Source organism: Mirounga angustirostris, unplaced genomic scaffold (assembly GCF_029215605.1).
Source record: "Mirounga angustirostris isolate CCGP_5_RB_7025 unplaced genomic scaffold, mMirAng1.0.hap1 SCAF_17, whole genome shotgun sequence".
NCBI lineage: Eukaryota > Metazoa > Chordata > Mammalia > Carnivora > Phocidae > Mirounga > Mirounga angustirostris.
The window spans coordinates 26,922,705-26,948,502 of record NW_026991725.1 but is presented as its reverse complement, the minus strand read 5'-3'; the positions used below and the strand labels follow the sequence as shown (position 1 = coordinate 26,948,502).

At 52.4% G+C, this 25,798-nt stretch overlaps 2 protein-coding genes across 3 annotated transcripts; one reads left to right on the top strand and one right to left on the bottom strand.

The window, feature by feature from the left end:
• Positions 1-117: 117 nt before the first annotated feature.
• On the top strand, positions 118-23,488 carry RAB5C (RAB5C, member RAS oncogene family). Of its 2 annotated transcripts, none has more exons than XM_045888905.3 (6): positions 118-276; positions 18,547-18,799; positions 20,339-20,490; positions 20,696-20,818; positions 21,962-22,055; positions 22,552-23,488. In XM_045888905.3, exons 2-6 carry the CDS (start codon positions 18,634-18,636, stop codon positions 22,665-22,667), a joined length of 651 nt encoding a protein of 216 aa, XP_045744861.1. In that variant the 5' UTR covers positions 118-276; positions 18,547-18,633; the 3' UTR covers positions 22,668-23,488. The 2 variants fall into 2 exon arrangements, with proteins under 2 accessions (XP_045744861.1, XP_054366784.1); XM_054510809.2 differs by having other exon boundaries at positions 151-276; positions 18,585-18,799.
• Positions 23,489-24,303: 815 nt separating this feature from the next.
• HSPB9 (heat shock protein family B (small) member 9) lies at positions 24,304-24,795 on the bottom strand. The gene has a single exon (XM_045888907.3). The coding sequence runs from the start codon at positions 24,793-24,795 to the stop codon at positions 24,322-24,324; it is 474 nt and encodes a 157-aa protein (XP_045744863.1). The 3' UTR covers positions 24,304-24,321.
• Between the last annotated feature and the right edge of the window lie 1,003 nt (positions 24,796-25,798).

The window sequence follows — 25,798 nt, the reverse complement described above, 5'->3', positions numbered from 1 at the left end:
GAACTACAAGTCCCGCCGTCCCTCGCGCGCGCTCTCCCGCCTCGCCCGTGTCCCCCACAGGCGTCGACCGTGAGTCGGCCAAGAGTGCCTCCCATTGGTCTCTCGGCCCTGTCAGTCACCTGGGCGTATTGAGGGGCGGGTCTGAGGTGGAGATCCGGATCCGGAGCGGCTGAAAGGCGGAAGTGGAGGCCGGAGCCTGGGACACCGACGGGGGGGGAGAGGAGCGGAACCCGTCCGAGCCCCGGCCCCAAGTAACGCCGCCGCCCCGGAGACGCCGTGAGTGTGCCTGTCCTGGGACCTAATGTCTCGCTCGCGTTGAAGCCTCTTCGGGGCAGCACTTCCTCCCGCCGAACGCCGGCTTAGGGGGATACTGACCCCTCCCCCGACCCGTAGCCCCCTCTTAAGGGGCTCCCCAGGCGTCGGGCCAAAGTGGGGGCCCTTCTTTCCTTCCCTTACCTGCCTCTTATGAGCCTTGGGAAACCCCCAGGGCTCTCCTCTTGCCTGTCCAGTCCAGTTGTGGGAGGGAGAGACCCCAAATTCTGCTCCCTCTGCTCCCAGAACTGGAGGAATCTTTCCTAGGTATGAAGGAGCTTGTCTTCCTTCTCTATAGAGGTGGCGAGGAGTGCTGTCTGTCGCCGTTTTCCTCCCCCTCCCCTCCCCCCCACCGTCCCACAAAAACAATTGTCTCCTCCTGCCCTAGAGAAATTTTATCTCGATTTCCTGGGGGGGCGGAGGGGTCCTGGGTGAGAGCCTTCCACACGCACAGGCTCCCACAGCTCCTCACTTCCTCTCTTTCCTCAAGCCAGGGAGCCAGCCAGGATCTCAGCAGAATTTAAAGTCTGGGCCACTTTTTAGGAATGAGCTGTCTTCTCCTTGTCTTGCCCCCTCCACCCCCAACCTTGTCCTCTAGTTATGTTCTCTAGTTGTGTTCTCTGGAGTGTATCTCTCTTCCTGCCTCTGAAAAATTTAGCTGAGGTTTGCTTAATCCTAGCTACAGATCACAGATCAGGGTGGATCTGCCCATTCATTATCTTCTCTCTCCCCCCCTGTCCCCCTCCCCCTTGCTCCAGGCTCAGCCCTGTCCTCCCAGAGCACGTGAGTGGTTTTCAAGCTGCTTCAGAGGGACTGCTCCTCCTGGGACTGCTGTCTGCTGGTCTTTAGGGAGTAGGGGAAAGACCAAAAATGAGGAGTGTGGAATTGAAGGGGCCTGGCCTGTCTTTCCCACTCTCAAACACACACACACACACACACACACACACACACACACACACACCCCTCCTTGATCAACAGGTCTGTGTCACTTCTGCCTAGTCTCAGGGCCTCTCCAATCCCTTCTGGGCTTGGACAAATTGTAGATTACAGAGGAGTAAATTGAGACCACAGTGGCACCTCTGGGTTCTTGATGTGCTAATTTTTGTAGCCCAAGGAATTCCCATGCATGCCAGAAAGTACTGATTCCCCCACCTCCCCAGCAGCCTTTCCAAGAGGCAGCCTGTACTGACACCTGATCCTTGTCTATTGCTTGGGACTTAGGTGTGTGAAATGGCTGTTGTCTCAGACCAGGCTCGCAGGTTTTGTTATGTGGCCAAAGTGCAGGCCAGAGACTGTTCCTTAATGAGAGTAGCCTGACTCTTTGAGTCCGTGGCTGACCCTTGCTATCTACAGGCGAGGGAGGGAGGAAACACCATGCAGTCTTTGGGAATTTCTGTAGCTCTTCAGTGTTCTGGGCCACCTTTACTGCCCTTACAGGTGCTAACCATTTTTTGTCTTGGGACCTTTTTGACTTCTTCTCGACAGTCACCAGTGTCTGACACCTACAAACTTTTGAGCTAGACCTGGGATGCATTCATTCCATTTTTTATTGGACAACAGGAAAGCCTACCTTAATTAGGGCCAGTGGTTGGATCACAAGCTCTCTATCTGTGTGGTCTTCTTTGGAGGGTCGTTGGAGACTTCTTTGGCCAGCCACGTTTCTCTAATCTGGTCATCCTGTGCCTCTGAGGGGCAGGGCCAGAGAGGCCTGCCTGCTCATTGGCCGTTGGTCTCTAACCAAACTTACCTCCTTGGTAGTGAGCTGTGGTTTCTGGAACTCTTTGGGAGTCCCAGGATGAGGCTGCCAGCCTTCTGAGGGGACCTTCTTTGTCTGGACATGCTCTCCCAGCTAGGATTCTGAAACAGGTTTTTTTTGAAGGAGAAGCTCTCCCTTTCAGGGAGACGTGGAAGGCATCAGTGCTCCGGGTAGTTAGGCAGCCACTTCTGGCATCCAGGGATTGTAGAGTTCCAAGCAGTGATCTGACGTTGCTTGGCAGAAAGAGGGAGGGCTCTGTGTGACACAGAAGCCTCTCCTCTCTTGCCTCTTCCAGCTAGCTGTCCTTTCCTGCCTTCATACAATAGAGAGGTGGTAACAACTGATTTTTATTTTATTATTATTATTATTTTAAGATTTTATTTATTTATTTGACAGAGAGAGACACAGCGAGAGAGGGGACACAAGCAGGGGGAGTGGGGGAGGGAGAAGCAGGCTGCCTGCGGAGCAGGGAGCCCGATGTGGGGCTCAGTCCCAGGACCCTGGGATCATAACCTGAGCCGAAGGCAGACACCTAATGACTGAGCCACCCAGGTGCACCAATTTTATTATTATTATTTTTAAAAATTTTGTTTACTGAGAGAGAGAGCAAGCGAGAGAGCATGAGCAGGGGGCAGGGAGGGGCAGAGGGAGAAGCTGACTCCCCGCTGAGTGGGGAGCCTGATGCGGGGTGATCCCAGGACCCAGGGATCATGACCTGAGCTGAAGGCAGACACTCAACTGAGTGAGCCACCCAGGCATCCCAACAACAGATTTTTAGAAATCATTTTAAAGTTGCAGTTTTTGGGGTGTCTGTATGGCTCAGTAGGTTAAGCGTCTGCCTTCGGCTCAGGTCATGATCCCAGGGTCCTGGGATCGAGCCCCACATCGGGCTCCTGCTCTGTGGAGAGCCTGCTTCTCCCTCTCCCTCTGCCTGCCACTGTGCCTACTTGTGCTCTCTCTTATCTCTCTGTCAAATAAATAAATAAAATCTTTAAAAAAAAATGAAGTTGCAGCTTTTTCACGCATGTTTCTCACAGGAAACAAAGTTCACACCTATTCCTCACAGAGTCCTGGGAGATAGTGGGATTTGTATCTCCGTTTTAAAGATGATGCTGGGGCGCCTGAGTGGCTCAGAGGGTGCCTGAGTGGCTCAGTCGTTGGGTGTCTGCCTTCGGCTCGAGTCATGATCCCAGGGTCCTGGGATCGAGCCCTGCATCGGGCTCCCTGCTCTGCGGGAAGCCTGCTTTTCCCTCTCACAGTCCCCTTCCTTGTGTTTCCTCTCAAGCTGTGTCTCTCTCTGTCAAATAAATAAAATCTTTAAAAAAAAAAATAAAGATGATGCTGAAGGAATTTAAGTAGCTAGCCTTAGATCATCCAGTTAGAAAGCCGTAGAGCCGGGGCTTGGGATTTGGGATTCGATGTGCCTCATCTTCCCGAAGAGTGAGCCCTCCTTGGGTCTGTTTAAGGAATGAGCATGCAGGATGAGCAAGCAGAGGCCCCAGGCAGACCCTTAAGCATCCCTGTCATTGATGCCGCTCCTCTGCTTCCATTTTCTTCCCCACCCTTCTGTCCTCCTGGATCCCCATCTCCTCTGCCTCTGGGGACCATGGCAGTTATGAGTCCCAGGTCAGTACTCTTCAGGGCCTGACAGTTTGCTGACATCTGTACCATTAATTCTGGGAACCTGAAAGTCCTGATGGCTAGAAAATGAAAGTAAAAGTGAGTGGGCTCAGGGGTCTCTCTGGACAGGGTTATGGGTAATGGGAGCCAGCAGAGGCGGCTTCTGCAGCCCGCCCCCGCCCCCCCCATTCCCCTTGGTGCTGCCGCTGCTTGCAGGTGGGAAGACTGTGGCTCTCCACCAGGAGCTCCTTTCACTAGAATTTACATGGAAACAGCGAGATCATAAATTTAACCCCATGAAGCAAGTACTTCTTAGAGAGAGCCTTCTTCCTCTGACCCTTGCCCAGTAAACAGGTGGTATGGTAGGGGGGAAAGTGCAAGAGCTTTAGAGTCAGCCAGAGCTGAGTTGTCATCTGGATTCCCCCATTTACCGGTCACAGGGCCTTGGACTTGTTACATGACCTTGTTGAGCCTCTGTTTCTTCCAGTAGAATGGGGATACAAAGTATTTTGCAGAATTGGAAACAGAGGGTAAAGGAGCTAGTCCAGGTCCTGGCACAGGATAGATAGACACAAATAGCAATTTTGTGGATTGGTGGGGTTTTAAAGGCATATTATAATTCATCATATGTACAGATTCAGCATCTGTACCAGGTATTGCTGTGATGCCTTGTGCTTTGCTTGATGGTTTCACATGTTGTCTCATCTCATAGATATCGATCAAAATTGCTGTGGGTTGTCTTCCCATTTTACAGAAGAGAATGCTCAAGCCTTGGCTGTGCTTCTCCCACTGGGCTTCTCCTACCCTGCTGGGGTCATGTGCTGTGGAGTCTTCTAGGCTCTTCCGTCTTCATCTTAAACATTTTTGCATTAAAACAGTTCTGGATCTATTACAGATTAGAATGCAAAGTTTGCCTGAATCTAAGCTAAAACAAGAAACTCAAAGAGAATATTTTGGTTGTGGCAGGCTGCTTGGCGTTCAATTCCCAGATTCCTGGGGTTTTGCATTTCCTCTCCCCTTGTTGGGGCTATTTAAGAAGCACTGCTTTCAGGTAGGATTTATAAACTGGGATGGCACCAAGGTCGGGGGCTTTCAGGAGCCATGGCAGAGGAGAATTGGTATATTTTTTAAGGGACTCCTCCGAATGAATAGCCTGGTATTTTAAGAGAGTAGTTTTCAGATTATATATCCGCATTTCCTGTATATAGGAACAGTAAACAAGTAAAAGCGCATCAGTCAGGAGTCAGAATCTAGTCTGTGCTGGGATCCCAATGCAGCACAGCCCCTCTCCCCCCATCTCTGGGCTCTGCTCTTCCCTTTGCCTGGAGGGCTCTTCTTCCCCTCCCCTGCCTGGGAGCCATATCTCCAGACTTTGCTTTCCAAGCACAGGTGGAAAGTCACTTCCTCTGTGAAGCCTTCCCTCCCCCCAAGGGCTGAGGGCTTCTCTCCTCTCTGTACTTTCCTCTTAGCACCCCTTGTCTAGTGCATGAGCCCTGTAGGGGCGCAGATCATGTCCTGTTTTATCTGTGCATCCAGTCCTCGCATGGTCTCCAGCATGGATGCCCCCTCCTGCGGTTGTTAAAGGAAGGGGCAGACATTCCTAGGTGCCCTTGATGCCCAGGGCTGGTTCATGTCCTTGAACACAAACTTTCTGAGCTACACAGCATAGACCTGGTGAACCCGGGAGTCACTCGCATCCATCTGACCCCAAAGCCTGGGCTATATCTTTGGCCCGTCCTCTAGCAAGTTGCTCACAGACCAAACAGGTGGATGGGATGAATGTTACAGTGCAGATGACACAGGGGTGGGGATGGGTCACAGACTGAATTTCCAGAGGGGAGCGATCTCCCAATCTCAGTCTTTCCAGTGAAGGGTTTCGTCGGGAAAGGGAGGCATGGCTTTGGCCATCCACAGTTCCGTGGGCCACCTTCTACAGCACGTGGATCTGGTAGCTAGGCTTCTGCGGCTTCCTGTGGTAGGGCGGCACTGACGCCAGGCTAGGACTTAGCAAGGATCACCGGGAGTGGCTTTAACTCTGGTCCAGGGGTGCTGCTTTGCATATCTGCATAGGCTCATTCTTGAGACAGTGGCAGCAGCAGCTGTGTATACGGGCAGTGGTGAGAGCAGCCTTGCTTGGGGAACCTACTGGCATGGCCTTTCAACTCGCAGGCCCCGGGCCTGTGGAATGCGGTTCTGGGGACTGTTGGTGCAGCTCCTGCTGCCCCTCTTCCCGCACGCCCCCAGGGCAGCTCCGTGTAGAGTTAACCTGTCTTAGGAACGGGAGTTCATGGTCACTGGAGTCCTTGAATCTCATTTTGTCACAAGATGAGCCACTGCCTTTTTTTTTTAAAGATTTTATTTATTTGAGAGAGAACGAGAGAGGGAGCACAAGCAGGGGCAGTGGGAGAGGGAGAGGGGGAAGCAGGCTTCCCGCTGAGCAAGGAGCCCGACGTGGGGCTAGATCCCAGCACCCTGGGATCATGACCTGAGCTGAAGGCAGACGCTTAACGACTGAGCCACCCAGGCGCCCCAGGATTTTTTTTTTTAATAAACTTTATTTCAGGATGGTTTTAGAACAAATGCACCCCGTAGTACAGTTTTCTCACCTGCCCACTGTCCCCCATTATTAACATCTTATGTTAATACTGTACATTGGTCACAATGAATGAATCAGTTTGGATACATAATTATTAATGAAAGGTCCATACCTCATTCAGATTTCCTTACCTTTTTCTGTTCTGAGATCCCATCCAGATGCCACACTGCATTTAGTTGTGCGTCCTTAAGGCTCCTCTCAGCTGAGACAGTTTCTTAGACTTTCCTTGTTTTTAATTAGCTTGGCCGTTTTGAGGAATAGTGTTCAGGTATTTTTTAGTGTGTTTTTCAGTTGGGATTTGTCAAATGTTTTTCTCACGATGACACTGGGGTTAAGAGTCTTGGGGAGGCAGACCACACAGGTGAAGCGCCGCTGTCATCACGTATCAAGGGCCCATACAATTAACATGACTTATCACTGTTGTCAGCCTCGGTCACCTGGCTGAAATGATGTGGGTCAGGTTTCCCCGCCGTGAAGTCACCGTCTCCCCTCCCCTTTCTGTACTGTCCTCTTGGGAAGGAAGTCGTTCTGTGTAGTGCACACTCGAGTGGGGAATGGTGCCCCTCTCCCTGAGGGCAGTGTATCTGCATGAATTATTTGGAATTCTTGTACAGGAGAGATCTGTCTGTTGTCCCTCATTTCTTTTTTTCTTCATTTATTTATAATGGTGTGGGCTCATGGATATTTATTTTCACCTTCAGTTTATAATCCAATATTGCTATGTTGTATTGCTCAGATTGTTCCAGGCCTGCTCACTGGGAGCGCAGTCAGCACCCTTGGGGCCACCCCATTTCATTTTGTGAGCACTTCTCCACTTCTTGGCACTGCAAGGTGCTCCAGGCTCACTTTGCCTATCTCCTGCCCCCGTCCTAGAATCAGCTGTCTCTCCAAGACCACATTGTCTTCTTAGTAACCATTTCCGCTAAGTATGTTGATACGGAGCTGTGTGTATGGGTTCAAGCTGTGTCTCCTCTTGGTGGCTAGTCACCGAAGACACCAGAGTTAGACAAGGTGGAGATGCCCCCCCCGGGAGATGTGGCTGTGTGAGAATCCTGGCAGTTGACCCCAGTAGCAGGGCCATTGCTTCTTGACTCACCCATTCATACTTCTCGTAACCCTGCCTGACGCTTTGACTGATCCAGCAATTGGACTGATCCAAAAATAGTTAGATGTGGTGTTTACTATCCAGTAGGGAAGATTAGATATATCATCATCCTGTATTTCAGGTGCTAAGTTCTCCAGTCCAACTTTCCAGGGCTCTGGGTCTTATAAGAGAGTCCATGTGGTCCGGGCCAGCGTTCTTCCGCTGCCGTTCAAAAACAGACCTCCCCTTCAGGAGGGTTTGTGGCTCTAGGCAGGCCCAGGGCAGGCTGTCACTCTGAGCTGTGATCCTGAATCATTGAATAGCTTAAATCCTTCTGTTGTACTGTCAGCCCTCTGAAGACGTGTAACTTGAGCCCTTCTGGAAACACTAACTTGGGATCTTAACAGGAGTTGGTTTACAAGCCTCTAGTCGTTCTATTCATAGCTGCATGTGTGTCCCCTTCAGGTGGCTCTGTCAGAGCATCCTGGGCGTGGGGGAGGCCGTGGGTGGCCTTCCTCACCCTGGCTGCTCTCCTAGTCATCTTTGCTCTCTGAGCTGCTCAGAGGCTGTGGTGATTAATGACGCCAATTTCCAAACCTCTAGCATTTCCAGCCTGGTTCTTTAAAAGGAACTCTGGTTTCTTTGTCAGCTGTCCTGGTCCTGTCCCCTCCCCCTCTCCACAACTGAACTACTTTTTCCCTTTCCTGAAAGAGGCTTTGAAATGGAAGGAAGGGTATTTGGGTTTTAAGATGCTTTCTTTTGTGGGGCTTTTTCTTTCTTTTTTTTTTTTTAAGGGGTTATGGTTTACCTGGTTGAGGGTTCAACTCTGCTGATTTTTCTGGATCGTGGTGGTCTCCTCTCCATTCCTATGGCTTTAGAAGCCAGTCTCCAGATAATACAAGGGTATGGTTATTGATAGGACACAGGACATCAAGGGTAAGCTGGTCCTTTTTCTAGGACACTGTTGAAAGTTGTTGTCTTAGTCTGTTCCGGCTGCCATACCAAAATTCCACAGACTGGATGGCTTATAAGCAAGGAAGTTTCTCTCACACAGTTCTGGAGGCAGGGAGTCCAAGATCAGGGTGGCAGCCAGCATGGTCAAATTCTGGTGAAGGCCGCCTTCCAGGCTAACTTGTCGCTGTGTCCTCACGTGGCGGGAGGGGTGAGGGAGCTCTCTGGAGCCTCGTTTAAAAGGGCGCTAATCCCGATCATGAGTGTGCTGCCCTTGAAGCCTAATCACCTCCCAAAGGCCCCACCTCCAGATAATATCACATTGGGATTAGGATTTCAACATAAGAATTTGGGCGGGGGGCGACACAAACATTCAGACCCTAGCAGTTGTCCTGTTCAGCGTTCTCTCCAAATGAGGGGCATTGAAGAGTGGGGTCCAGGGATACTGCAAGTAGAGGAATGTGTGACTAGTGGATGAACATACTGATTGAGGATCCGCTTCCTTCGTAGGGACTTCCGGGGCCAGGGGCTTCTCTGCCCCAGCAACTTTACCGAGTGCTTGCTCAGAGCGAGGCCCTCCACTGAGAGTCTTTCCCGTAGCCTCTTCCCAGCAGCCCTGGGAGATGGGCGCACTAGTCTCTCCATTTCACATGTAAGGAAGTGGGGGCCGTGACACAGCACCAGGTCACCCTAGTACATGGTGGCTGTGGGAGTGGAACTGGAGTCGTCTGACTCTGGCACTTGTGCTCTTAGCCCCTGTGCCAAAGGAACCTAGTAGGTCCCGTCTGGGGTAGTGAGGAGGCTTCTCGGCTGGGCTGCGGCTCTATGAGTGGGGGTGAGCAGTCTGGCAGGTGGATGTGGACTTAAGCCTTCAGCTGCCCATGCCTTGCCAGACCCAACCAGGCCTGTGTTGCAGGCTCCGTTCACCACATTTATGAGCACCTACTGTGCGCCAGGCACGATGTTAAGTGCTGTTAAAGGAAACCCAGGGACGCCTGGGTGGCTCAGTCAGTTAAGCATCTGCCTTTGGCTCAGGTTATGATCCTGGGGTCCTGGGATCGAGCCCCGCATCAGGCTCCTTGCTTAGTGGGGAGCCTGCTTCTCCCTCTGCCTGCCGCTCCCCCTGCTTGTGCTCGCTGTCTCTGACAAATAAATAAAATCTTAAACACAAAAAAACAAAGGAAACCCTTAGTGCAGCCTGTGAGAATTTTGTTGTGAGATCCTTCTCTTCTGCAACAGTGCCCTTAATTTCTCTACCTTTTCACTCCTAATCCTCAAGCCCCCAAGTTCTCTGACCTTGTGCCACCCATAACAGCCTTAGGATAATTTGGGGCCATGGACATATTAGTGTGATTCATTCACTGAAACTCGTTTAGACCCATTCATTGCCTAGTTTCTTCACCTGCCACTATTTCTGCATTTTGTTCAGCAAAAATTAAGAAAGAAAAAGTCAGTCTAAAACATTGTGCTTTGGTCTCCGGGGTCCTGAGAGCAGCCCTGGTCCCTCAGATCTGACGGTGGGAACTTGGACTTTGTTTCTCGTTCTCTGAGCAGCCTCTGATCACAGTGTAAGTGGTGTCGTAAGCCAGAGGAATTGGGTTTGCTGGTGTCTGACACTTGATTCTCTTTTCCCTGTTCACCTCTCAAACACAGTCTCTGCCCTCTGCTCTCTGTTTAGGAGCTAAGGGCAGTGAATTAAATTGGCTTTCTTTTGTTTTCGGTTTTTTTGCGAAGACAGGAAGCGTTTGTGAGGGGTGTCAGTTGGACTTGTTGGTACGAGTAGCCGGGTGAACAGGTGTTGCCGATGACCCTGACATTCACAGAGGTTCTTTTGGTGTCTTTCTGGGCCTGGGCAGCAGCCAAAGTAACAGCTGTCCCAGCTGGTGCTGCTTGGCCCCTGCAGAGACCCTCCCAAGCCAGAGGGGAAGATGGGCCCTGCATTGCTGAGATTCCAGTTAGAACCGTCCTAAGCAAACAGTATAGTAACTGCAGGAGCAGAACCAACCAACACAGGGTAGTTGTGAGGCTTGTGGGTCAGCAGGGACCCCATGCCTGTCCTCACTGGCTTTCACATTACCTGTGCTCCACCCTGGGGCTACGGCAGGTGTGGGTGGCTCTGGGGAAGCCCCTGTGCCTTGGCTGGCTCTCTTCTCATCATCTCACCTGGCACTGGCAGGTAAAGAGCTGGGTGGTGGGGTGTGAGCTGCCCCTCAGCCTCAGTCCTGTCCCCACCTTGCCTTGTAGCTAGGTGTGGATTTGTGCTGCAGAAGGTGCTAGACTTCACATCGAGCTCTTGCTTGAGGCTTCTTATAGAGCTGCCCTGGTTGGGGCCGGGGAATCTGCCACAGCCTTGCTGACTGGGGTGTGCTGAGTTGGAGACTGGGCCCTCTTAGGGAGAAGAGTCTCTTAGGAATGTCATTGTGAGTGCCTGGGGCCCCTGGTGCCTCTTAGAATCAGGAGGCAGGACTAGCCTTGTCTGGTTGCAGCCGCAGGCAGTCCCCTGTGTGTTGGCCTTCCTCACTAATCTGCCACCCAAACGGTGGCCAGCAGGACCCGGGAATGAGGATCTCAGAGCTGCCCATTGACTCCTGGGGCCCTTCTGTGGACAGTACAGGCAGCCCACACTGACCAAGCTGTGTCAGCAGATAACGTGTTATAAACCCCCCACCCCAATCCCACCAGCAGTCTTTCTCCCTGTGGGCGCAGGAAGAGAGGGAGCAGGGACTGGAGGTTTCCATCCTCCGCCTGAAAGTTAGCGCTTGCTGAGTTGGCTTCTGTCAGCCTCTCGGGGACTGTCTGTTATGGAGAGCTGAGAAAGCAGCGCAAAGCTCAGGGAAGGCTTTCTTGCTGGGCCAGGGCTCCGGGAAGCTGGGAATCTGTCCCTCAAGGGTGGCTTCTGCCTAACTCAGCTTGGCATCTTTCTGCCCAGGCGAAAGGGCTCTAGAGCCCCAGGTTCTGCCTGGATGGTGGGGAGGACCACTTGTTCATGTGCATCTAGGGCTTAAGCGTCCTGGAGCCCCCACACCCTGGCCCCTTCTGCAGGTATTAGAGCAGTTAGTGGCCTCAGCTGGAACTCCTGTGGACTCCGCCAGGGCCCCGCTGTGGTGGGGGAGTCCAGGCAGCCAGCCCCAGAGGGGTGTTCTCATTGAAAGGGGAGTAAGATGAAACTGATCAGGTTAAGGGAGTTGGGCAGGCTGGGGCAGATTCAAGGGCCTGTTGCAGTGAGAGGGGAGCCAGCTCACTCAGAGCCCCTTTCTGGGGTGTTTTACCTACCTCCCCCCTGGAAAGGGAGTCCTCTTACTGTGACCATGGAAACACAGCACCCCTTTCCCCTCCTGCTGCCAGCACTCCTAATCCTGAAGCCCCTACTTATCGGTGGGATGAGGAGCCCCATCAGTGTTCTCCCCAGATCTCTCTCTTTTTTTTTTTTTTTAAAGATTTTATTTATTTTTATTTTGAGAGAGAGCACAAGAGGGGGGAGCGGGAGAGGGAGAAGCAGACTCCCTGCTGAGCAGGGAGCCCGATGTGGGACTCTATCCCGGGACTCCAGGATCATGACCTGAGCCGAAGGCAGTTGCTTAACCAACTGAGCCACCCAGGCGCCCTCTCCCCAGATCTCAACCTGGGCTTTTAAGCTTCTGGTTTCCAGGGCCAAGATTCCTCTGTTACATTCCAGGTGGGACACAAGTCCTCTGTGTTGCAATCCCATAGTCCTGGTTACACAGGAAAATGCTCCTCTCTTTGATTCCATCCCCCGACCTGCATCCCTAAACCCCTTGTCCTCGGCGCACACACTGTGGACTGGTTGGAGAGTGCAGAGCACCACTGTTGTAACCTTTCTTCTCACTGAAAAGACATAAACATCACCTTCTCTTTTTGTTATGAACCTTGAAACAACTTTCAAATTCTTCAGCCCACGGTTAAGTACAAATACATTCTTAGTATGTGTGTAGCAGTCCTATTTGTATTGAATTCTATTTGCTTGCGCCTTGTTAGGTGGGTACCTTTGTTCTGTCTCGGCCTTTTTTTTTTTTTTTTTTTAATTTAAGTAATCTCCACACCCAACGTGAGGCTCGAACTCATGACCCTGAGATCAAGAGTCGCGTGCTCCTCTGACTGAGCCAGCCGGGTGCTCTCTCTTGGCCCTCTTCGAATTCAGGCATCATCTTTTTTATCATCTTTATTATTCTGAATTTTGTTATACTATAGAGGAGGCAGAAGGTATCTTACATACGGGAGAGCTAGATTGGTTTCATGTCATTTGTAAGCTTTAATTTCTCACTGTCGTATGCAAAATTCTATACCAGAAACATTCCTTACCTTTTTATTGACCTGTAACCTACATGTTACCAGCTTTACACATCTCAGTTGGATAGCTTGATGGATTTTTACATTTGTGTACATATGTGCGTCTACCTCCCAAATCAAGATAGTAGAATTTTTCCATCTAGCAATATTTTTTTTCAGTTTGATACAAACTCCGTTTTCCATTGTTAAAGCCATAATGCTATGAAAGCCTACATAGAAGGTGGCAGCCCCTCTTATTTGTAGCGGCTGTAATAACACCGTTAATATTCTTGGGTTTTCTATCAGTGATGGGGGAGCTCTGCTAGAATTATGAGTCCTGGGCTTGGGCTCTGCCACCACCCGGCTGTGACCCTGCGCAGGCCACCTCACCTCACCTTCATCTCCTCTGTAATTGGAAAGAGGAGGATTAGGTCTTCAAGGACTTTGTGCTTTGACAACCAGTGAGTCAAAACTAGTTAGGCCCTTAGTAGTATAATAAACCTGTCATTTGTTGGAGCCTCACCTCCAGCCTCATACTGTGTTGTACGCACTATGTATTGTTTCATTTAACCTTTACAGCAACCCTATGCGATAGTATTAAACAATAGCATTTTATAGATAAGAGACTGAAGCTGACAGCAGTTGCTTGTCTGACTTGGCCAAGGTCACTCGGCTAATAAACAGTGGAGCCAGGCTTTAACTAAATTCAGTTCAGTCTCCCACGTCCTAACCTGCCACTTGTGCCGGGGAAGGATGAGTGGGTATCTCATGTGGCTCATGGCTTGTGTTGCTTCAGACTTTTCTTCCCTCTGGCTCTGCCACCAGCCAGAGGCCCGGGTAGTCCTGCTGTGAGTCTGCCCTCTGGTCCTCTGTGCTGGTAGTGGTGATTTTCCCCCTGGGGAAGAGCTGTGTTCTTGAGCCTACAGGTAAATCATCTCCTCCCCAGCTTATTTGAGCTTTTTAAGGCCTTCTACCTTCACCTTTGAACCTAATTACCTCTGCTCCTGTGCCCCACGTTTGGTTCTCTTTAAGCTAACATATTGCTTCTGCTCTCATCTTTTCTTGCCCAGCTCTTGTGATGGTAAATATTCAGGAATGCTTTCATCTAGAGTAAAGTAGAGCTGAAGAGTCACTGGCCAGAACTACCTTTAGGGGGCCCTGGGCGGGGTGGGGTCACTTGGTTCTCAGTCCTTCCCCCTCCCCTCCAAGGGCTAACCTTGAGTGAGCCCTTCTCAGCTTCTGGTCAACCGAGTCTGATTGGTTTCCCTAATCAGCTTACTATCCAGGCTGTGCCAGGACTATCAGCTAGAGGAAGTCTCTGAAGCAAACAGGAAACACGAGAGACACCCATCAGCTGGAATTGCTCACCCTTTTACCAGGAAGGACAAAAAGTATGAAGTGGGTGACTTTATGGTTAGAGAAGAGACATTTCTAGTGGAGGCTTGGGCGAGGGGCAATGGTCCAGCAGCGGCTGGTGTCTTGAAGGCCTCAGTAGTTGAGTGAAGCCAGGAACCAGCCCCCACCCCCAATCTGAGCCACCTCTGTTGTTCATGGCGCTGATCTGGGGGTGCCTTACTGTCTCTTGCATTCCTGCCTCCTTCCTATATCAGCTGTAGCTTGTGTGCTTGAATTGGCTGCTTAGAATCCCTGGGGGAACTTATTTTAAATCATTTTCTGGACTCCACCTCTAGAGATTTTAATTCAGTTGGCCGGGGTTATTTTTCTAAACACCCTGGGTGATTCTGATAAAGTTTGGTACCCACTTACCCATAGTGTCCCGAGTAGAGAAAAACCAGAGTAAGGAAGGAGCAGCGTTTTGCTCTTTCTCTCTCTGCTGCCCTCAGCCCCAGAGCTGGCTGGTATATGTTTAGGAGCGCAGTTCCCTTCTGCCCTTACATGTGCATTGTTGGGGAAAGTGTAGGGCACCCCCCCAGTCCTTGCAATCGCTCCCATTTCCTGTGAAGTTAATGAGGTTGGGGATGGTGCTTATCCTCCATGGCCTCTGAACAAACCAAGGTTGAGATTTGGAGGGTGAGGGGACCAGGTCATGTCAAGGAGAGTCTTTTGTCATGGGTCTGAAGCTCTACCCATTTTAGCAGCTTCATGAAAATATCCAGGAGGAAATCCATCCTACTTGTGTGTTTTCCCTGGTGTTGGAGAAACTGGTTTAAAAACTAAAATCTTTGGCTCATTCTGTCTCTTGTAAGAAACTCTACAACTTTGGCCCTTTTTTTTTTTTTAAAGATTTTTATTTATATGCCAAAGAGTGAGAGAGCACGAGCAGGGGAGCAGGAGAGGGAGAAGCAGGCTCCCCGCTGAGCAGGGAGCCCGATGCAGGACTTGATCCCAGGACCCTGGGATCATGACCTGAGCCGAAGGCAGACGCTTCACCGACTGAGCCACCCAGACGCCTGGTTTTGTCTGAAAGAAGACTTTTATTATGGCATTCGTGGTTATAATGCCATCACCTGACTACCCGTGGACAATTCTTGCCATTGGTTCAGAAGATTCCCCACAGTGAGACTCCCTCCCCCAGCTGGCAGGCCAGCTCAGTGCATGAATTTACCTTTGCTGCCTATGGGGGTGCATCCTCAGCTTCCCGGTCTTGGGAGCGGAGGGCATAAAGCTTCCTTGGGTTCTGGGTGTGGCCTTCGCCTGTCTTAAACGCCCCCTTGTCTTCGTGTGCCCTTTGGGGCAAAATCAGCTTCCTCCATGCTTTGTTGTCTGGGAAGGTTCAATACCTTTGTTCACGTGACTGCCAAGTGGAGCCAGGAAAACCACGAGGCAACGCAGGCCATAGAAAGTACCATGTGTGTCTGCTCAGGTGTCTCCGGAAGTCAGGACCCGCGTCCAGGCAGAACGTGTCACCAGCCATTGTGTGCCAGGCAGAGCACCTACAGCACTTAAAAAAAAAAAAATACAGGGGCGCATGGGTGGCTCAGTCGGTTAAGCATCTGACTCTTGATTCCACCCCAGGTCATGATCTCAGGGTTGTGAGATCAAGCCCTGTGTCGGGGCTCCCCACTCAGCGGGGAGTCTGCTTCTCTCCCTCTGCCGCTCCCCCTGCTTGCTCTTTCTCTCTTTCTAAAATAAAGAAATAAAAAATCTTTAAAAAGATAAAAAAATTAAAAAAAAATACAGAGACTAGGCCCTCCTCCACACTTTCATCGGAACCTCCAGGGGTTGGCTGCACAGGTGATTTTGATGAGCAGACAAGGTCAGGAACCACTGGATAAGAGTTATTTGTCCCTCCTTCTGGCTTGTTAACAGTACCAGGTTCTGTCTGGGAAGGCTTGGAAACCCACTGATTGGATAGGGACAAGACTTTGATGTTACCTCTGTGTTTCTTGACTTGTGGGTGCTGGTTACTCCCCACCCCAGTAGCTCAGCCCCAGCCGCTTTGGTTTTGTTGGAATCAGGGACTTCATCTTCTCTCCGCATTCCTATATACCTCCTCCTGTAGTGCCCCAGCCACACTCTGCCTCCCAGCCACGATGATGTGTCACGTGGATTTGTGGTAATAACCAACTCGTAATTCCATTGTGGTTTCCCTCTGCTGCTGTCGCCCTGCCTGGCCCTGGGCGGCTCCTCCCACTGTTGGAAGTGCTTGGGGCCTGCAAGATCCCTGTCACTGTCAGCTGGAGCCCCACTTTGCAGGCCAGCAAAGCTGCTGCCACAAAAAAGGGGTCTCACTCACCAGCAACCAGAAACCAAAGATGGGGGCGGGGCGTTGTCTCCAGCATTCTTCCCACGGCAGGGAGATGGGCAGGGAGATAAAGGAGCTTGCAGGCCACCTGCGTCCAGCTCTGTCACCTATATGTTGGATGGCCTTGAGCAAGGCATGTAACACCTGAGCGTCAGGCTCTTTATCTGAAAAAAAAAATGGGAGATTGTTTTAAAGCTTAAGGGAGATAATGGTTGTGCAATCACTCAGTAAATGCTAGCTGTCTCTGGAAATGATTTCCTTGGTGAGCACTCTGAATTCCCAGTATGTAAGTAGGCCTTGTGAGGCAGGCTCTCAAAGAAGCCAAAAGCACTTGGGCCACCTGGGTGGCTCGGTCGGTTAAAGGGGCCGGATCTTGATTTTGGCTCAGATCATGATCTCCGTGTCCTGGGATCCAGCCGGCACTGTGGTCTGTGCTCAGCGGGGAGTCTGCTTGAGGATTCTCTCTCTCCCTCTGCCCCTCCCCCCATGCATGTGGGCACACGCTTGTTCACTCGCGCTCTCTCTCTCAAATAAATAAATCTTAAAAAAAAAAAAAAGAAAAGAAGAAGCCAAAAAGCCAAAAGCACAGACCCTGCCTCAAAGGGCCATAGAGTCGTGCAAAGATCAGTGACTGGGGTGAAAAGAGACGCCGTAAACTGTGAAATATGGTAGAACTAGCATTTCTTGTCCCTCATCGAGATCCCCCCAATAGTGCCTTCCTGTATTGTTGGGGAAGAAGTAGCTCCCATTTCAAACCTCTTTTCCTTTGGCGCAGTCCAGAAAGGAAACTGTTGTTCCTGGCTAGTGAATCATTCTTCCTGAAGCTCACTTTTTAAATGAGTTGCCAGGAGGACAGAGATGTGAAAAAGTATTTCAGATTGAACAAAGCAAGCCCTTTGCTGTCAGCTTCTTGCGTGAGCACAGCCCATGGCTTCCCACAGATCTATCCTTCTCTGCATTCACGCCCCCGTCCTCTGACTGCGGGGGAATGCACCCCTAGCTCAGGGGGCAGGTCAGGGCTGGACTTGGGATCTGGTTCTAAAGATGTCTCCTGCATTGACTCCATTATGCCAAGGGCAGTTGAATCAAAACTTTTTCTTTCCAGCTTGGGTTCAGACGCTGTACAGATGCTCAGGATCAAATACCTCCTCTTAGCACTCATCTGTAAAACATTGTGTATATGTTCTAGTATTTTTTTAGTATAAGTCTTCTAGAGGCTTCTGAAGATAGGCTCCTCATCCTTCTTTGCACCTCCAAAACTATCGCTAACAGTGACTAAGCTATCACCAGCTGCTGGGGGTGCAGGTCTCAGTGTACCTTGTTTGTCTCTGCCCTCCCGTACCTCCCCAGCTCTTTCCCTGCGTCACCCTCCGCCTCTGCCAGTAGAGAATGGAACTGAGGTCTCTGTTCATAAGGGAAATTTGGCAGCCGTTTTGACTGCCGGCGGAGCTCTCTGGCTTTGGTGTGTGTTTGGTTTTGTGTGTGTTTTGTGTTTTAATGTGTATGAGACACCTGGCCCATCACAAATGAGAGAACTGAGGGAAGAGGTTCAGGATGGAGGAGGGAAATGAGGCTCTGATCCCGGTGCACAGTCCAGCCTCAGACTGAGAAAGTTGGTCGGTCCTTCTAGAGATGGCAGGACAGAATGGCTATCTTGATAGCAACTTGCACTGGCCAGGCCCTGGTCCCTGAGTGCCCACAAGGTTGACCAAGCACCTTGTCTGAGGATGAGCTTTCTAATGGGACTCCCCGTGCCCTGGTCAGCCTCACCACCCGCTCTGGCTTTGCACAGAGGTGGACTGTGTGATCTTGGCTACCGGACCACAGTTCATTGTTTGTTCACCTAGATCCTAGCGTCTTCCCGGGTGGTTTTTTGGGACCCCAAGGAGCCTGTTAACTGTCACCAGGCTGCCATATGCTCATCCTCCCTGTGTGTGTTTAATTTGTATGCACACGTACATATTTGGGATTGGGAAGTCAGTATGTTTGCTCAGAACCATGAGCCTAAAGTTGGGAGACCACTTTCACTGCTCAGATGATTGTAGAGCAAATACATATGTAGTACATCCTAGCTAGGGCCCTTCTGCTAACTTCTGGGGCCCGGGGGGGCCGGGAGTTGGCCGGAGGGGAGGTAGTCAGCTCCCTCGGGGAGCGCAGAGGGAGAGACCTGTGATGGAAGAAGGCCACTGTGCGACCATCTCTGGCCTGAGCAGTACTGCTAATCTCTCTTGCAGTTGGAGGTCCCCTCCTCACTCAGCGCCTCTTCACACAGCGCCGGCCCCCGCCCCACGCTCACTGGTACCACTACAGCAGGACGGGCCATGGCGGGTCGGGGAGGTGCAGCACGACCCAACGGACCAGCTGCTGGGAACAAGATCTGTCAGTTTAAGCTGGTCCTGCTGGGGGAGTCTGCGGTGGGCAAATCTAGCCTCGTCCTCCGCTTCGTCAAGGGACAGTTCCATGAGTACCAGGAGAGCACAATTGGAGGTGAGTGGGCACAGGGGAGTGGGGGTGGCCTCAGGAATGCCAAAGAAATGCCTTGGCCTTGAGGAGAAGGGAGCCGCTTGCCCAGAGAGAATAAATAAGCCGGGGGCGCCAGCACCTCTTCCTCACCTGGGCCCTGGAACTGAATCCAGCAGCCGATCTCCCTGCCAGAGTCCCAGCAATCATCCATTAAAAGTTAGCTCGTGGTCAAAAACTGGCTGCTTCTCCTAATTATGCCACTGGATTATTGTGTGGCTTTGGCTAAGACTTCTCACTGACCTGGCCTCTGGGAGGGGAGAGGCTGGGTCTGGATCTCTGAGGGTCCTTCTTACTTTCCCCTACTTTCCAGAATGGGGAAATGGCCTGGTGAGTGGGCCAGCGTTTCTGAAGTTGACCTTTAGCTTTGAGGTCAGAGCCCGTCGTTGATTTCCCAGTAGTCAGCATTTAGCATGAAACGGTCTGGACTCAGTCCCCTGTCTCAGTGGCCAGGACAAACCTTGAGGGGCCAGGGCCGACCTTGGGCTTGAGTCATCCTTTCTCTACCCTCTTGGTAGGAGGTTTCCAGGCAGCTGGAAGCTAAATGGGCCGTGTCAGCAGTCTTCTGCTGCCTCCTCAGCACTCAAGTCAGGAGCCGGAGAGAGGGAAGTGAGGCAGTTCCCAGGCCCCTCATGGAGGTGGGGGGAGGGCAGATAAGGAGAGCGGGCTTCCACACAGGGCTCTCTGGGATCCTCTCTTGGGTCCTGCGGCAAAGGGGACTCCCACCTGCCTCTCCCAGCTCTGGGACTCCTCCTCTGAGCATATGCACAAGCGCCACAAGGCTCCTTGTCTCCTCAGGCCAAAGATAGGGTGTGTGTGTGTGTGTGTGTGTTCCCTGAAGGTCGAACCACAGGGTGGCCAATCAGGAATGGGTCAAGGTCAAAACTGGGGTTGGTAGCTAGCCAGCATGCCTGGAGGTGGCGGGGGCAGCTGGGAAGCCAGCCACCCAGCCTCCGCCTGGCAGTAGAACAGCGTGTACTTTCAGGCGTCCCCAGTGTAGCTAAGTGTGTGATAGTGTCCTCAGGAAACCGAAGGCCAGTAACGCCCCTGGGCTGGAGCAAACTGAGGGACTGTAGAGGTTTCCAGCTGGACTGTTCTCTGTGAGGGGAGGGAGGAGGGGAAGGAGGAGGAGGAGGAGTGGGTGGGTGGGCCCACCCTTCTGTGCTTGGAGTCAGCTTTCCCCTGGGTTTTGCCACTCCTGCCCCTTGCCACATGCCTCCTCAGAGGCTGCTGCCGAAATGGCTCACGGGCAGGCTGACTTCCCACTGCCCTTGCCTGGTGTGGGTCTGTAAAGCCTGTGTGGCCTCCTGCCCCCTCGACCCATGACAGAAACAAACAAGCTCCGCCTGCCCTGTTCGGACCTGTTTTGGCTGCTGGGCTGGGGGCTTCTCTGGGCCCATCTCAGCAGAGGGCCTCTAAGCGCCAGAGCTCAGACAGAGTACTAGAGGTATGTGGGGTGGCTTCTGGAGCTCCTTCCTGCCTGTAATCCTGCCTTCCCTCTTCCAGCGGCCTTCCTCACACAGACGGTCTGTTTGGACGACACAACAGTCAAATTTGAGATCTGGGACACAGCTGGACAGGAGCGGTATCACAGCCTGGCCCCCATGTACTATCGGGGGGCCCAGGCTGCCATCGTGGTCTATGACATCACCAACACAGTAAAGATTTCCCCTTACTTCTCGACACTTTGTTCCTGGATGGGGTGTGGGCAGATTTCCTCTCTCATTTGGGGGTGTCTCACCAGAGTCTTCAGGGCCGTGACCTCTTAGACACCTTGGCTCTGCCAGTTCGAGCTTCTCTAGTGAGTGGCCCTGGGCAGAATGCCTCCTCTGTCTCTTTGACCTTCTGGCCTTGTCTCCCCAGGATACATTTGCACGGGCCAAGAACTGGGTGAAGGAGCTACAGAGGCAGGCCAGCCCCAACATCGTCATCGCACTCGCGGGGAACAAGGCGGACCTGGCCAGCAAGAGAGCTGTGGAATTCCAGGTAGGGGGATGGACAGGACTTGGCAGGGTGGAGTAAGCCAGCTCTACTCACAGCTCAGCCTAGCCTGCTCTGGGGGCTTTGTGATGGGCCAGGCTGGGAGGTGGCCTGGGAGCTTTGATCTGCTGTCCCCTCCTGACTTGAGCGAGGGCCTAAAGCAGTTGTCTGCCTCCTTGTTCTTGTCAGTTGGTGACGTGTGTATGCATAAGGATCGCTGAAGCTGCTGCTTATTTTTTGTGTAAACTCACTTTTTAATGAAACATACTGAAAAAGAATCACTTTTTTCCACATAATATATGCACAAATAAAATTTACACAGTACAAGAAGGTGTATATAGAACGAAATGTAAATCCCTAACCCAGAAACTCGATCTCCCTTCCCCCAAATTCATCAGTTTATTTTTCTAGAAATGTGCACATATGTATGAATCCCCCCTCTTTTTTTTTTTAAGATTTTATTTATTTGTCTGAGATTGGGAGAGAGAGGGAGGTGGGGGGCGGGGGAGAGAGCTGGGTGGGGGAGGAACAGAGGCACGAGTACACTGCCCAGGGTTGGGCAGGGAGCCCAATGCTGGGCTCGATCCTAGGACCCTGGGATCATGACCTGAGCCGAAGGCAGACGCTTAACCAACTGAGCCACGCAGCTGCCCCTGAATCCCTTTCTTTACATAGGTCGGAGTGTGCTCTATATATTGTGCATTTTTTTTACCAAGCCCTAACCGATGGACTTCTAGGTTGGTTGTAACATCGAAAGACTAGAAAGAGCACTACAGTCAACATCCACATACTTTTGTGTTTTTTCTATATGTGTGAGTGCATTTGTAGGATAACTTTCTAGAAGTATTTCCTAGCTTAGTGATTTTGAAGAGCAAGAAGGCTAGGGACCTAGGGAAACCTGAGTGAAACATCTGCCAATGTTTGTGAGCTGAAAGGTGCTGTACATGAAGTGGGGGCCTTGGGGTTATGGTGCAGGTGTCTGCTGTGGGGGGCACCCAGGGCAGGAGAGCCCTCGGCCTGAAAACCCCTGCATTGTCTCTGTTGTGTATAAGGCAACTGTGATGAGGGGAGATTTTTATCCTGGGCCCTGGCCCCTGCCAACTGTCATCATTTCCCTCCTACTCACTTTCTCACCTCCATCCAAATCAGGAAGCACAAGCCTATGCAGACGACAACAGTTTGCTGTTCATGGAGACATCAGCAAAGACTGCAATGAACGTGAATGAAATTTTCATGGCAATAGGTGAGTTGCTCGCCTCCTCTCCCCTGACCTGGGTCCTGTCACTTGCCTGCTGTCTGTAGTACCTAGTAGGTCTCTAGGATCCCTTTATCTGATTCCCAGATGTAGATAGTTCACCCCAGAAGTTTCTAAAGCCTGGGGCCAAAGTCTCTACATTTTACTTTCTGACCCTTCAGCTTATCACCCACCTAAAACCCTACATGACCCTCCCCCTAACCTAATACTTAGGATTTTTAGGCCCATCTGACTCTGTAGTGAGTCATCCTGCCCAGATTCAAATCCTTGTTTTATTACTTAACTCTGTGGTTCTGGGCAGGTTATTTAACCTCTCTTTGCCTCAGTTTCCTGAATCACTCAGAATGCACGTGGCACATAGAAGCAGAGCCCTCAATGGGTTATCGCACATGGGGTGGTAAAAAGGCCAGCTTCCACTCAGGTGGACTTGGAAGAGCATTGGGGTACCCCCACAAACGCATTTTCCCCCTCCTCTTCCAAACAGCTAAGAAGCTTCCCAAGAATGAGCCCCAGAACGCAGCTGGTGCTCCGAGCCGGAACCGAGGCGTGGACCTCCAGGAGAACAACCCAGCCAGCCGGAGCCAGTGCTGCAGCAACTGAGCCCCCCTTGCCTGCCCACTGCCCCCACCTCCTCCGCCTGACCGACCCGACTGGAATCCACTCTAACCAATCGCACTTAACGACTCGGGCTACCACTGGGGGGGGTGGGGGCAGGGGGAGGGGTCCGCCATGATTTCTCCATAGAATTTTGATCATAGGCCGGAGTGAGTTATTCCACCTGCACCTTTCTGTACAAATACTAATTCAATTTTAAGTCTTAAGTCACTTTTTTAATATATATGATCTTCTGCTCTTCCCACTTCCAGCCCTTTCTACTGCTCTCCCACTCTTCCTTTGCTGGTAGTAGCCACGTGCCCCTGTTCCCCCCTACCCTTGTATGTGGGGAGGCAGGGGTTGGAGCAGTTACCCTTCTTTCCCTCTTGCTGATTAGCAGACTCAGCAAGAGCATCCGTATCCTTACCATGTTTGGAGTGGGCTTGGTTCTGGGTGGTGGGGCAGGCCCTAGGGGTGAGGGAAGGGAGAGAGAGCTCTTCCCTCAGCTGGCTGTCATCAGGCTGCAGCCCCCACTCACCCCCTGACTCACAGCTGGGAGAGAAACCACAGCATTACCACAGCATTATTGTGACAGCCACCAACCCATTGCCCACAACCTGCGCCCCCCCCCCCCCCGTCACCCTGACCTCTGGCTCTGAGCCCTGTTCTGACCAAATCACGATGATGAGTATTTGGGGATGGGTGGGTAAGCGGGGGGGGGGGACTGGGAGGGGATGGAACCAACTTTTTCTGTATTTTGTATTGTATGTTTTCTTCAACATGTAACCAATCAGTATCTTGTCAATATAGTCAGCCGATCGATCGACCTTCCGCTTGTCTTCCTTGTCTTTCTCTGGCAGAGTTTATCAGACCATATCCGCTCTAGCTTACTTGAAGTTAATTTAAAATGAACTACTGAATCTTACGGAACAAAGGCTCCCCCCCTCCAAAAGTGAGAGGATGCTGGTGGTCATGGTAACCAAGAGAAAGAGGCCCTTACTGGTACCAGCTTTAGGGGGTAGGGGTGGGGTGAGAGTGACCTGGGGCTGAACCTCACCAAGTTAGAAGTTGAGGGACCTGCATTTGCCTTTTCCCCGCCCCCCTCCAGATTATATTGGGGTGATGTGCAGTTTGTATTTGAAAATAGGCGCGTTCAGGGTGGGATGGCTGTAGACTGAAAATAGTTGGTCTCTGAAACACCAAAACAACCTCTTTGGGGTTTTTTTGGTTAGTCTGTACCTTGTGAAGGGCTGGGTCCTCTCACCCTTTCCCAGGTGACCTCTGGAACCTTGAGCTGGTCATGAGGCCAAGGCACCGCCCTACACCAGGTCCAAGCCGTCTGTCTGGTCCCTGGTCTATCCGGTGCTCTGCTGCTTGTGGAACCTGGTGCCCCTGCAGGCCTCCTTGGCCCTCTGCTGCTCCCTGCTGGAGCTCTTGCTGTCAGTTGCCAGGGGCTGGGCTGTTGGTCCGCTGAGCTCCCCCAGCTTCTCCCAGGGCCGCAGAGGCCTGATTCTTGGTGGACCACCACCTTAAAGTGCCTTTCCTGCCTCCTGGGACCCCCCACTGGCCCTCTCTGTATCTCGTTACGCCTCAACCTCTGACCCCAGCCCCAAGAAAAGACCACAACACCGAGGCTGCTGCTGCTCACTACAGTGGTGGTTTACTGGGTCAGCCTAGGTTGGCACTTAGAGCCACGGCCCCGGACTCTCGGGGATGGGCCTTTTTGGGCTTCAGGGGAAGACAGCGCCCGGCACGGGCCTCGGACGCACAGCTGGCCCAAGGGGGTCATGCTGCAGGTCATGGAGGCGGGATCCAGGTCCGGCGGTAGTTGCATCTGCCGCTGCACCCTCTGCGCCACGCGGTAGCCAGCCCCATCCGGGCTGCAGCCCTCCAGTTGTCGCTGGCCGGTCACCATCAGACATTGGCCGTCCACTTGCACCACCAGCTCCTCGGGGGTAAAGCCGTAGGCATCCACCTTCATCTGGAAGCCATCCTCTGCGTGGACGTTGTTCCGCACAGCCGCCGCATCGTCCCTGAGCAGCCGTACCGGCAGCGTGGCCACCTGGTTCTGTTCGGCGAGGGCCACGCTGGGACTGCGGCTCCCGCTGGGGAGACCGCTACCGACCCGCTGCATCTGAGGGCGCAACTGCTGTCCGAGGGAGCAACTGCTGTCCCAGGGCGCGTGGCGCTGGGCGTGGCGCTGGGCTCGCGACCGCGGCGCGCACACCCCGAGAGGCCCTTGCGCGGCCCCGCTCCGAGCAGCCTGGCTCGGCTCCCCTGGGGCCGGCCAGGGCGGTCCGCAACGCGAGTCCTGCCTCCACAGGTCAGGTTGTCAGCCGCCCTGGCGCGCTGCTGCTGCCCTTGTCCTGGCGCCTGCCCCTTTCTCAGGCCCTTCCCCAGCTCCGGGCTGTGAGGCACCTGCATAGGCTGAGCTGGACGTGGAAGCCAGACCCTGGAGCGCTCGCCAGCACAGGGCAGGGACAAGATTGAGCCGCTGGGCTCTTGCCCTTCCAAGAATCGGGCCTGAGGACAAGAAGGATTGTCCCCTGAACAGAGCCAAGGGGTTGTGGCCATGGGGTCTTCCATTCTCCGAACGTCCTTTCTCTGACCCCCCACATGGGGCTTGGGAGGTGAACGCGGCTTCCTGGTTTCCTTCGTGCATCAGACCCTGGGTCTACTGTGGCAGGCTCAGGGCTGGGCTCTGGGGCAAAATGAAGACGCGGGCCCTGCCCTCGAGGTGCCCACAGTGTTAGGGGGAGAGCCGCTCACATACACTAGGATGTGCCCTCCTTTACTTCTACCTCATCCTCATCTCGGTATCCTGCTTCGTGACCAGGGCCATCCTCTGGCGCTCAGTGCTTTTGTAACAATCCTTTACTGCTGAAGTATAACGTTATACAAAAAAGTGCACCAGAGAGTACAACCGAATTATCCCACAGAGAGCACACCCGTGTAACCCCTTCACGGGTCAGGAAATGGAAGTGTTGCTTCTTAATCTCCGCTGTAGCTGCAATTCTATGTCTGCAGACGTGTGGGACAGGGCCGGGGTGGGCGTGGGAGGGGAATGTGCCGGGAAGCCCACACAACTCCAGACCCCAGGGCGGCACTTTTACCCCCAGGCTTGGGAGGTGGGCAGA